The sequence below is a fragment of the Sabethes cyaneus genome, chromosome 1 (genome assembly GCF_943734655.1).
Source record: "Sabethes cyaneus chromosome 1, idSabCyanKW18_F2, whole genome shotgun sequence".
In the NCBI taxonomy this organism is placed as follows: Eukaryota; Metazoa; Arthropoda; class Insecta; order Diptera; family Culicidae; genus Sabethes; species Sabethes cyaneus.
This window is the reverse complement of record NC_071353.1, coordinates 116,612,330-116,624,509: the sequence shown is the minus strand read 5'-3', so window position 1 is coordinate 116,624,509 and position 12,180 is coordinate 116,612,330. Positions and strand designations below refer to the sequence as shown.

General features: G+C 40.3%; 3 protein-coding genes across 3 annotated transcripts; 1 reads left to right on the top strand and 2 right to left on the bottom strand.

Moving 5' to 3' along the window:
• Positions 1 to 1,973: 1,973 nt before the first annotated feature.
• On the bottom strand, positions 1,974 to 4,332 carry LOC128743874 (complex I assembly factor ACAD9, mitochondrial). The gene is made up of 4 exons (XM_053840563.1): positions 3,362 to 4,332; positions 3,134 to 3,296; positions 2,743 to 3,067; positions 1,974 to 2,683 (listed from the first exon to the last, which is right to left on the bottom strand). Exons 1-4 carry the CDS (start codon positions 4,230 to 4,232, stop codon positions 2,159 to 2,161), a joined length of 1,884 nt encoding a protein of 627 aa, XP_053696538.1. The 5' UTR covers positions 4,233 to 4,332; the 3' UTR covers positions 1,974 to 2,158.
• Positions 4,333 to 5,556: 1,224 nt separating this feature from the next.
• On the top strand, positions 5,557 to 6,849 carry LOC128732511 (zinc finger and SCAN domain-containing protein 4). Its single transcript, XM_053825777.1, has 2 exons — positions 5,557 to 5,856; positions 5,910 to 6,849. The coding sequence occupies exons 1-2, from the start codon at positions 5,647 to 5,649 to the stop codon at positions 6,822 to 6,824; spliced, it is 1,125 nt and encodes a 374-aa protein (XP_053681752.1). The 5' UTR covers positions 5,557 to 5,646; the 3' UTR covers positions 6,825 to 6,849.
• Positions 6,850 to 7,018: 169 nt separating this feature from the next.
• LOC128746146 (NADH dehydrogenase (ubiquinone) complex I, assembly factor 6 homolog) lies at positions 7,019 to 8,132 on the bottom strand. Its single transcript, XM_053843194.1, has 2 exons — positions 8,002 to 8,132; positions 7,019 to 7,944 (listed from the first exon to the last, which is right to left on the bottom strand). Exons 1-2 carry the CDS (start codon positions 8,130 to 8,132, stop codon positions 7,134 to 7,136), a joined length of 942 nt encoding a protein of 313 aa, XP_053699169.1. The 3' UTR covers positions 7,019 to 7,133.
• Positions 8,133 to 12,180: the final 4,048 nt, after the last annotated feature.

The following is a 12,180-nucleotide window of genomic DNA, read 5'->3' as shown; positions in this document are numbered from 1 at the left end:
CCAAGCAGAAGGAAATATACCTGAGATAATCGAGGAGTTAAATATACGTCAGATTGGAGTAACCAACCAAGCGGTTTCTTGATTATAAAATCGTCAATAGTCAGGTTAGTGAGACAATCGCCGAAATTTGGAATGCTGTCTAGTGCAGTCGATACTTCTATTTCGAACAGCCTTTATAGACAAAGACGCTGGAGAATTTCCACCAAAACAATAGATTAACCATATCCAATTTGGTCGCAGTGTCATTTCCAACGAACATGGCTGATGGAAGACCGTCGTCATTCGGCTGAACACTAACATATTTCCAGAACGACTTGGAATTGCGCTTCAGTCTGCGCTCAACGTTGTTTGAGTGCTTGCGGAAGCAGTGTCGGCTAAACTTTTTGTAGCGCTTGTTGAGAGCCTGATAGTGGTTTCGCAGTGATTGAGTTTTATACCTTGAGTACCTCCTCAAGGCAGCCTTTCCCTCGTTCACACCAATTAATCCCGAGAATGTTGAGATCACCAAGCATTTATCAGAGGCGGAGACTACCGAAGAAATTGTGGAAACCTATGCCTATGCCTATGAGGAGCACGGCGTCCTTTACTCGATCCGGTGGGAAATAGAAGAAGTACAGGTATAAAGGGCGATCGAATAATTTTATAGTCACTCAACTTGTTCACCAAACAGGTAACCAATCGTAGTGTTCAAAGATGGAGGGCTTGGGTTGTCGATGAACTGCTACTAAAATGCCAACCAACCAACCAACGTACATTTTAAGCATATTGCAGATGTTTCTTCATACAATTGATTCAATTCTGGCTGACCAACTTGCCAAAGCAGGAAGCAACAACGATGAGATACCATGCCAGATACCCAAAGAAAACTTAATCCGCACATGCAAAACAACAATCCGTCAACAATGGGAAAAACAGTGGTATAATAGTTCTAGCTTCTTAAAATAATAAAACATATAACCTTACCATGGCCTGACCAATGGGGACCAACAGAGCGAAGAGCACTCAGCCGATTACTTTGAAATTACTTTGAAATTTTTTTGTTTGAAACTGAGCGTATGAAATATGAAACCTGCGATATTTTGGCCTTGAAACCATTCCTAATGACGATTTTGAGTTTCCCTACACGTTTGAGCCATAATATTTATAATGGATTACACAGTTTCACTTCATTTGGTCCAAATTTAGGTATACCCGGGTCATAATGGGTTAACTGTTCCACATATCCTTGTCAATTGCATAGCATATGATACACACCGCTCAGAGTGTGGTTAAAGCGGTATGTTAGAAGAAGGCAACGAGAAGATCGCAGAAACGAAACTACCATAAGGTCGATATTCACCGCTCAGCTCCATTTACCGCTCATTTCAAACAAAAAATGTTAACATCTCTTTAAAATGGTTCATAATTATAAAAACTTTTGACAAACAATAATTTTGTATGTTTAATGATACGAATTAAACATAAATTTCTACTACATTCATAAAGGCTCATTTCCAAAATAAATAATCTTTATAGAAAACGACATTTTGATCGCGTCTTTATTAAGAGCGAGTGCAAATGACTAAATTAATTATTAGCTCAAGCGAACTTGTTGCTTTGGTTATTTAGAAACTATTCTACTAAATAACGTGAAATAAGTCACCAGTATTTATATTAGCGTTCTATTCTGCTATAAATGCCATACCCAAAATCAACGGTCAAAACGCGGGTTTTATTTATTTGGTAACAGTAAAAAATAAGGGGGGTAAATGGCACCCATATGGGCGGTAAATGGATCATCATATTTCAAGTGAGCGGTAAAAGAGGTCATGAGATTGCATTACTTTTTTTAAAAAGTCACTATTATTAAATATTTAGAAACCAAGGAAATTTTTCTTGTAAACACAATTGTTTTCTCTATCTTATGACGCAAATTTGGTTACGATGGATCTCAATTTATGTTTACTATGGACAAACTAACTTAGAATCATTTTTAAATGAGCGGTAGATGGCGACCATACGGTAATTAAGTTCCTTAGAAATACTAAGTAAATGGAATTCCCGCTAATAGAACAAGGTAACTCTTCCTCCGTTTTTGTTTTAAATAATAGCTCTTTTTTGCACGATGGAATACAATGTAACAGTTTTATACATAAAGCAAACATTCGTTTACCTGCTATTAGAAATTTTTATTCAACGGGTGTTCAAAATAGTACTGTTTTTGTCGAAACAAATAACGTGCTAAACCGTCATAGTTCGCATCGTTTGTGATGAACTGACCCACTTCGAGATCCTTAGCGAGTCGTCGCACCGTTTCACTGGTTTCGAAACAGAACGTATTGGCCAGATGAATCTCCTGGTCTCCATGCGCCAAGCCTATGCAATACGATCGAGATGCACGGCTGGATGCAGCTATCATTGCGTAAATTAGAACCGCCATATCGGCTAAACGCACCAGTTCGATGTGGCGGTTTATTACTTCAAGACCATGCCTGGATAACGTACACTCAGTGGCCAACTTTAGTCGTGCAATTGATAGTTCAATTAGATTTGCAGCTGTGTCTAGTGACGGATGAAAGTAGTGCTCCAGGTTGGCAAATTTTTTTGGTGTGTCAATTGTATTTTTATCGAAAAATCTTGACAGTACATGCGATGGATTCATGGCTGGATTTCGGTCTTTCTTTACAGTTTCATAAGTGGACATCTAACGAAAAAAAAAAACATTTTCGAAAAGAGAAATTATAGAATTCGTCAGAAGCTTACCCCAGCATGTTGCACTCCTGACAAAGACACGAAAAACTTTACGGAATCCATTGTTTCTCCATGGCCGAAAAACTGTATTGCATCTCGAAGCGTAGATTCAAATATGTTTCTCTTTACCAAGGCTTGTGGTCCGATAAATCGCAGTGGCATTAGCGCTAGCTGTAGCAATCTTTCGTTTGTGAAAATTTTTGTTAAGGCTACTTCCATTTCAGCATCTTGGCCAGTGAAGTCGTCCAGCAATCCTGTTGTCAGGTAGATCATACTTTCAGCAGCATAAATAGAACACAATGAACGCGACAGTTCTTCACGAACGTTTTCAATGTCTCTGCAAAATATTATAAGAGATTTGAATGGTATTTGTAGAACATGAAGCAATAGACAAATTACATACAATACATGTCCAGCTCCTGTTTTTGTCTCAATACAATGCTTTGTCACTTGATTTAGAATCTGTTTCATTAACTGGACACCCATTACACTTGTTTGGATTCGTGTGGTCTTCAGAAGCGACACCAATATTTCGGCTCCCTTTCCTTCTGCTCCGACTACATCGTCTGAAAGAACACCAAAAATTTTTTAATTACCTTTACCAGACCAGAACAAAAAAAAAAATGCTTACCAGCACTAAGCTCAACGTTTTCAAATTTGAACGTTGTTTGTTTAACGTTATTTAACCCAAGCGTTTCGTCTGTCGTGCCTCGGTGCACGCCTGTGGCATTTACAGCCACTAGAAATGCAGTTATTGACGAATCGTGTTCACTTATTGCCTCTACTGGTTTTGTTGAAGCCAGCACCAACAGGTAATCGCACTTATCGCCATTAAGTATGAATGATTTACTTCCGTTAAGCAACCATCTGTCGGTAGTTAAACTTAAATTCGCTAGTGTACTAAACATAGTACCACTAGGAGCTTTTTCTTCAAACAAGGCGCAGCTGGCAATTTTCTGACCGGTGCTCAACTCTTCTAAACATTTAGCTTTCAACCGATCAGATGCAAATTGATTCAATAGTTCTACTACGGCATTGTGTTGCATAGTAACTACAGCAGTAGTGATATTTGTACATAATATCTCATTGAAATAGGCTAGTTCTGTTTCAATGAGCTGCTTGCCGCCGTAATTAAGTGGCGATCGTAGGCCGAAAGCTTCTTCTTTATTTTTATTCGTGGCGTTAAGTTTTTCAAAACTTTTACGCTCTGATTCTAGCCGGCTCTGCTCATCCCGATTTAGCGATTCCGGATACACTAGCAGGTCAGTATCTACGATTCCAACGAACATGTTCTTCATGAAAGGCTTTCGTTTTTCCAACCGTTTGTGTGTTGGTTTTGTGTTAATTTTAATTTCTCCCTCATGGTCTTCATGAAATTCTCCACTCTGTTTAGGAGATGGTACTGATGTACTTTTCCTTCCGGTTGATGCAAGTGAAAAGAGCCTTAGTAGACTATAGCTCTGGAACCGGGACACGATACTACCTCTGTTTATAAATAACATTGCGGCTGTAATAGGTACTTTTTAAACCCTAAAAGCACTATTCTACACTTAGGTTTTTCAGTAACACAAAATCTTAAAAATCCGCAAACATGAACATGAATGTGTTATTCAATCAAAAAACACCCGAATCCTGATTGACGTTTGTTCAATTTGTCATCCCGGTCCAATGAGGTTTAAAAAGGTGTGGCAGATGAAGACATTTGATGGCATGTAGCGAAAAATTCAAGTAGCTGGCAGGCAGCCATGTTTTCGATGCCAACATGTTAGCGTTAGCGTAATCGAGAAATCATATATTCGCCACTCTTCACACAAGTTAGCTCTTCAGCTGTCAGGCCCACGACTCCTGAGCCCGCCTGATGTTAGCTCTCGTCAACGCAAAGCAAACGAGATAAAGGTGCCGGAAAAATCAGAAAAAGTAGAATGAATATGTATAGAATGCCAGTGTCGCTGTTTTACTATCGGGACTCATTGTGGTAAACATGATGCTAACAATCTGTATCAAGTCTGTGAATCGGGAACTTCATTGTCAAAGTTGCTCATTGTTATTTATCTGTTCTTTATCTGTGCGCTCGTTGGTGATGTCATCAGGGCGCTCATCGCTGTGTTTTCATGCCAGCGAAATGTTTTTAAACGTTCTTTTTCTTTTCGTCCGGATCCCACAACTGCGCCCTTTTGCACCGATTTTTTCAGAAATTTGCAGCAAGCGTAGTTTCCAATCACATTACTTGGCAACTATATTTGAAATTTTAAACTGGTTGTCAAAGTTTGACAATGAGATTCTTTTTTGATGAATCTCAAGCACACACACATATGCATATATACTGTAAATACATTATCTGAACAAGTGTGATGTTTACCACGCGCATTGCAGCGACACTGGCATTCTATATATATTGATTATACTTCAGAAAACGACTGTAATCGTCGGCCTGTGCCTGTACTCTTTAAGCAGCCCATCGACATCCCTATAACGAGCTGCAGTGAACATCAGCGACTGGGCTCAAAATTTGACAGCGGGCCCAAATCAGGACTGCTGGCTGTTGAGTGAAACACAGTGCTGACATGTTATCTCATTTTCGCACACACGAGATGATGGCAGCGAGAACATAGTTGCCTGCCGATGGGGTGTCTTTAAGGGCATTTTGAGTAATTTCAACCTAGCTTTAACTAAATCTGACCTATTTACGGGTAGAATCATTTAAGAGTGCACCTACTCATTTATCGATCATACCGAAGAATATCGATTATTTACCCGTATATATTCCAACCCTGTTTTTAAATATTATAACGTCAAGGGCAAAGTGCGACATAATTTTTGTCAGATACTCCTTCGCTTCTGTTTATTTTGAAGTTTTCATTTCGAAAATATGTGATTATTTGAAAATAAGACGAATCTAGGCGTAACAATTGCAGCATGGAAATCGAAACAATAACGTTAGAGCCGTGGATGTGTAGGATTTGCTTGGAAAAGGAGGGCAGTTACAACATCTTTAAAGATTGGCTCGGATCATCGCATCCACTTTCACTTTCGCTTACAACGGTTTGTCAAGGACAACCTTGTCAACAGTCCAGCGCCAATTCCGTTCCGATAATCGATGCACTCAATTGCTTCAGTCAGTTTCAGGTAATGTAAAAGCTGCTTGCTCAAAGACAACATAACATATAGGTTACTTTTAGGTTTCTCAATCGGAAATCGAAAATGAACCGATGATGTTGTGTGAAAATTGCAGCAGTCAGTTGTTGCAGTGCTATCTTTTTCGTAAGAAAGTTCAAGATGCCGAATGCCTGCTGCGCAGAGATTTTATAGAGGTTGACACTGGTAAAAATGAAGAATTCAAACAAGAGGATGAAGGTAGCTCAGGACTTACGCAGCAGTTTGAAGATATTAATCCATATTTGAGTCATGATATGAATTTAGAAGAAATACCGTCCAACGATGCAGAACAAGAAAAACAAGACGTAGTTATAAAACACACGTATAATAAGGTCCACCATGCTAAACCACGCTTCCAGTTAACAAATCAAGTAAGCAACATTTTGCGCCATGTAACTGCCAGCAAAAGTCGTTTGAATTCTTTGAATGAAAAACGTAAAGAATCAAGTATAGTTTCCTCTACACCAAAAAAGATGAAGAAGATACATACTTCCGCAAGCGACCCACTGGAGAAAACTTTAGTTATTCCAAGTTACGTTTTCACAAGCGAAATAGAAGATGCACATGAAAAGCATGTGCTTCGCGTGGAAGGTACTTCAATTTCTGCGTCATGTCAAATTCCTAGTGACAAAGACGTTGATCGGAAGCAGTCTAGCAATACGATATTCTACTGTAAGCATTGTCCGAAAGCATTTTCGGCACCTTACCACCTCTTGGTTCATACCAGGAGTAGTCATCTCTGTCAACACTGTTTGCAACTTTTTTCCAACGTATCAGCAAGAAATAAGCACATTCGTGATGAACATAAATTATTTCGTTGTTCACTGTGTGACTTCCAGTCTCAGTACGTTACCAATTTAAGGACACATTTACGAAAAGCTCATTCCGTGTGCTTGCCAGCGCACGTTTCTATTCTGCAGAAAAGGGAGGATACGTAAGTACACAAATTGCCATTGCTACTAGATCCTGTAATTTTACTGGTTATATAAAAATTTATAACAAAGTTTCGTTTTATGAAGTAAACACATTTTTGTCAGCCTCATAAGATATGATGACAAACCACGAACTATTCGAGTAAGACATGTACGGTTGGTATTTTTAGATTTTATTTGGAATATTTTCCTCACTTTCTAGTTAATTTAAGAATACTCGAAAATAATTTAAAATTATTCTTTTGATCTAGCCTATTATATTAAATGACACTATTTCCGTACGAAATACGCTCAGTCAGTAGGTAATACAACAAACTAAAATCTTCCTCGAAAATAGTTCCAATATAACGACCAGGGTAGCAAAGAATCGCTTCGCAGCAAGTTTGGATCAGTCAGGTGAAAGTCGGCTCGTCGCAGTCGCTCTAAAAATCTTCCGACTGCTACGCCGGGTAGAAAGACAGGTTTCGCCGCCTTGGGCACGGAAACTAGCAAATTTCGCGCCTTCTCAAGGTGCTGGTGTGCTGTTCCTGCCATATGAAAAACGACTTCCTCGACTCCTTTATCGCCCTTCTGATTTCGTAACATGCGTTCCTGACTAACGCCATGCTGCATGAGTATGTCCTGTGGTATTGGTACAACATTTCTTCGCTCTTGACGAGGGATAGATCGCAGCAAATTTACTATTCCCTGGGCTTTGCCGAGATGAGATGCTAAGTGATCCGCTTGCACATTCTTGATACCATGAGTTTCTAATAACAAGTACAATACTGTTGAAACAGAATCCTCAACATAGTCCTCGAGCTGTTTGGCGGTGAGGAAGCGTAAATTGGCGTTTAGTCGCGCACTAATGATGCGTTGAAAGTACCGCTTTGTAAGCTTACGATCGTCGATGACTTTTTTGATTTCCCTTATTACTGGTTGTTCTGGAACCTGCTTTGAATCTGTCTTATAAAGACTATTTACTGCATCGTCCCAGAATTTAAGCCGCATTTGACCTATTTTGTCATCGCTGACAGTGCTGGTTATACGAGCAATCTCCACGTTGAAAGCTCTTATGGCCAGGGCTTGGCGACGTTCAGGATTTTTCAAAAGTAAAGAACAGAGAAAGTTTTCTTTATCGTGTTGTCTACAAATAAATGTTAAAGTTATACAATTTCAATCTTCCTGTGAAAATAAAACTTACCTAACCAACCCAAGGCAATAATTCTGTGCTACTGCATCAGAATCACTTGATTGTGCCGAACTGGAGGCACTTCGTTTAAAAAAGTGCACATATTTTTCTGCTTTGGTAATTCTTGTGCAGCTTTTTAGCATTTCTTTAAAACTATTACCTACTTTTGTAATATTAGAGAATTATGAATTACAGGAATAACACACTTTTATACAAAACGAAGATACAGATTTCAATGCATTAGTTTTTCACTTATTTGTTTTGATCTGTGGTTCGTTGACCGGTAGGAGAGCAGAGATGCCAGATGTACAGACAAATCTGTTTTATAGATTTTATTTTAACACGGAAAGAAAATATTTTTTCTTGTGTTCACGTGTTTTTAGGGTTTTTTTGAAATTTACGTAAGTGTTCTTAATAGAGCTTTCTGACAGCTCAAGCATCCACACTGGCGAACACGAAATACGCCTATAGTTACTATATATATAGTTCGGCGGATAGAAAACCAGGCGAATTGGCATCCCTGATTTATGAAATTAAATTTGAAATTATGGTGAAATGTGCAGGTTTTTACGAAAAATAATCACTGGCGGGTGTTGAAAATGACTAGTTCTATGAAAATAAAGTGTGTTTTTTTAACATTACTCCTGCATTTTGGATTTTGAAAAGCTTTTGGCTCCGCTTTTGACGTTTATTTGGCTCCCGATTTTCTATCCGCCGAACTATATATATAGTAACTATAAATACGCCGTGTATATATACATGATGTTTACCTCATTTTGGGGAGCAGCTGATGCTGGAGAGCACTGCAGAGCACATATTTCGGTCGAATTTTCCATCCTGTTCCAAATTTAAGCACATATTTTGAAAATTTGCTGGTATTTAAGCCAGCGGAAGACGTAATTCATTCTGTAACTTAGTGACAAAGGGATGCATCTTCTTCGCACGTGGTGCGCTGTATAGCGCATCAATGTTCGATCACAGCGCACCACGTGTGACGTAGTTGTGACACACAGAACAAGAATAACACCGAATGTCGCACGCCGATTATACAGTACAATAATAATCTTAATGGTTTGGTTATCTTTTCTGACGATAAATTTTTTTGTTTTTACTGTATTTTGTATCCTACTGTAACAATAATTTTTATATTCGTGTTATGATTATTTTTTTCCGGGAGCGTACGAGCAACCTTGGTGGAGATCGGGTAACCAACCCCGGTGGAACCCAAGGTCGTATGCTGACGTCGTATGGGTTGGTGCTGCAGGCCTTGTAAGCAGTCACCACGAAAAACTAATGAGCAATGAGCGAAAAACGAAGAAAATCGAACTAAATCAATCGGAATAGACCCATATGGCGAAAAAGAACTATGAATTGAAAACACGGGACGTGGAGCTGCCGATCTCTCAACTTCCAAGGGAGCACTCGAGTGCTCTCCGATGTATTGAAGAGCCGCAAGTTCGACGTCGTAGCGCTGCACGAGTTGTGCTGGAAGAGCTCAACGGTACGTATGTCCAGAGATGGACATTCCATCTACCAGAGCTGCAGCAACACACATGAGGTGGGTACAGCTTTCATAGTGATGGGCGAGATACGGAAACGGGTGATTAGATGGTGGCCAATCAATCCTCGAATGTGCAGGTTGATAATTAAGGGCCGGTTCTTCAACATAAGCATCATCAACGCGCACAGCCCTCACTTCAGAAGTACCAGTGATGACAAGGATGAATTCTACGCGCAGTTGGAGAGTGAATATAACCCCTGACCAAAACATGCAATCAAGATCGTCATTGGGGATTTCAGGAGGAGGAACATGAACCGGTGACTGGATGGTTCAGCGCACACCAGCTGACCAATGAAATGGGCCAATGAAACACTTATCGAATTTCCTGCCTCCAAGAACACGGCACCTGGAGGTCACCAAATCAGACAAAATCGATGATCGACCACGTTTTGATCTACTGTCGGCTCTTCTCAGACATTACCGACGTCAGATCCTATCGAAGCGCTAACGTTGACTCGAACCACGACCTAGTGATGGTTAAGATACGCCCAAAACTATCCGTTGCTAACAATATTCGGTACCGATGCCAGCCTCATTTAGATCTCGCGCGCAGCCACGTAGCCAGAGGTGGGGGCCAGGAGCCCTATTTTGGCTTCTAATACAGTATGTGCATATCTTACTCCTTATAAATATAATACAGTGCAATACATTTAATGTATTGTAGTTCTAAACGAAAAAATATGCATATAAAACAGTTAAAATCAAAACTGCCCCCCCCCCGCCCTTCTGGCTACGTTGCTGCTCGCGCGGCTGAAGTAGTCAGACGTCACCGCAAACTAGGCACACTCACTCGAAGCTGCACTGCCGGAAGAGGACAAGCTGGACGAAGCCTCTCTGTTGGAACACCATCAAAACAGCTATTTGCAGCATAGCGGAGCACTCCATCGGACATGTGGCACGAAATCAATGGAACGATTTTTTGACGTAGGACTACGTTTTTGTTTACTATACTGGGACTGGGTAGCACTACTAGTAACTAAACTAGTTACTAGGTAAACTAGTTAAACCTTCTCGAAGCAAAAGATAGTGAATCGACACCGTTACCTTACGTGCCTATTGCCATTCATGTTAAAAGGCGTTGTACTTATGAACCCCCGTCCACGTATTGTTAAGGCCACCATTGCATTCAATGAAGAATTGAACTTGAATATTTCACATTCACACTCACAGATTCTTATAAACATGCATATGCCTGAAATGCAGTTTACATTAGTCTTTGATCTAATGATCTGATATAGTCCTACGTTACCCTTAGGGCTGTATACCTTGCAGTTTTTTTCCTTGTTGGGGACCTTGGACCACTGCGACCAGTTCTTTGATCTATTGTGGTGTGGTGTAATTGTTATCTTAATCGAAGGCATTATCCCAACATGGTAATATCACAGAGGACAGATTAACAGTAATATGTCGAGAATAAATTGTACTACTTTCTGAGGAGAGCTAGCCCATATTTCCGAAGGCTCCAACAGTCCTTTATCAAGAAATTTGCGCCTTTTATTGAATAATGCCGTGCATTCGCACAGTATATGATGAGCACTTTCACACTCTAGATTGCAGAAACGACATCTATCATCATTAAGCTTTCCTACTTCAGGTGATATTTGCATGGACAATGACCAGTAACCACACCGCTAAAAGTACTCAAATCACCGATAGTTGGAAGCAGCACTTCGATGAACACCTGCATGGAGCCCAGGCGGGGAACTATGGCGGCAGGGAAAGCGATTTCAAGGGTGCAACGACCGGGAAGAGGGGCCAGCTCCAACGATAGGTGAAGTTAAGGAGGCTATCATGCTGCTAAAGAACAACAAGTCAGCTGGGAAAGATGGCATCGGAGCGGAGCTTATTAAAATGGGACAAGAAAAGCTTGCCGCTTGTATGCACCGGCTAATTGTTAGAATTTGGGATACGAAACAGCTCCCGGAGGAGTGGAATAATGGAGTTATCTGCTCGATCTACAAAAAGGTCGATAAGTTGGACTGTGAGAACTATCGAGCGATGACCGTTCCCAATGCCGCCTACAAAGTGCAGTCCCAAAATCATTTTCCGCCGATTAACACCAATTGCGAACAAATTTGTGGGTTGGAAACTTATCAAGCCGGCTTCACCGAAGGTCGGTCTACAATATATCAAATATTTACACTGTGGCAGACTCTCCAAAAGGGCCGTGAATACAGAGTTGCCACGCATCATTTGTTCGTTGTCTTCAAAGCCGCATATATTACCCTCGACCGGAAAGAGCCTTGGAAAATCATGGACGAAAATAACTTCCCCAGAAAGCTCACCAAACTGATTCAATCTATGATGGATGGTACATAGTACCACAGAGAACAGACTACCAGGTAATTGACAAAAAGTGTGTAAAAGGTTTTTATGTAATCTACGAGTAATCCTTCAATAGAGCACCCCTCGAGCAGTAAGTGGCAAACTAAATCATGATGTCACTGCCATCGCTGCTATGTAACTCCAGCACAAAGAAATATTGATAAAGGTACATGGATGTTTTTTGATGCATTTGGCAAACTATTTCTGGAGGGCGCTACCGACAGATTTTACACACAAAAATTCGATTACTTCCTTTGAGCCTGTTAATCTGTTCTCTCTGATAGTACTGTGTTCGGATTTCGGAT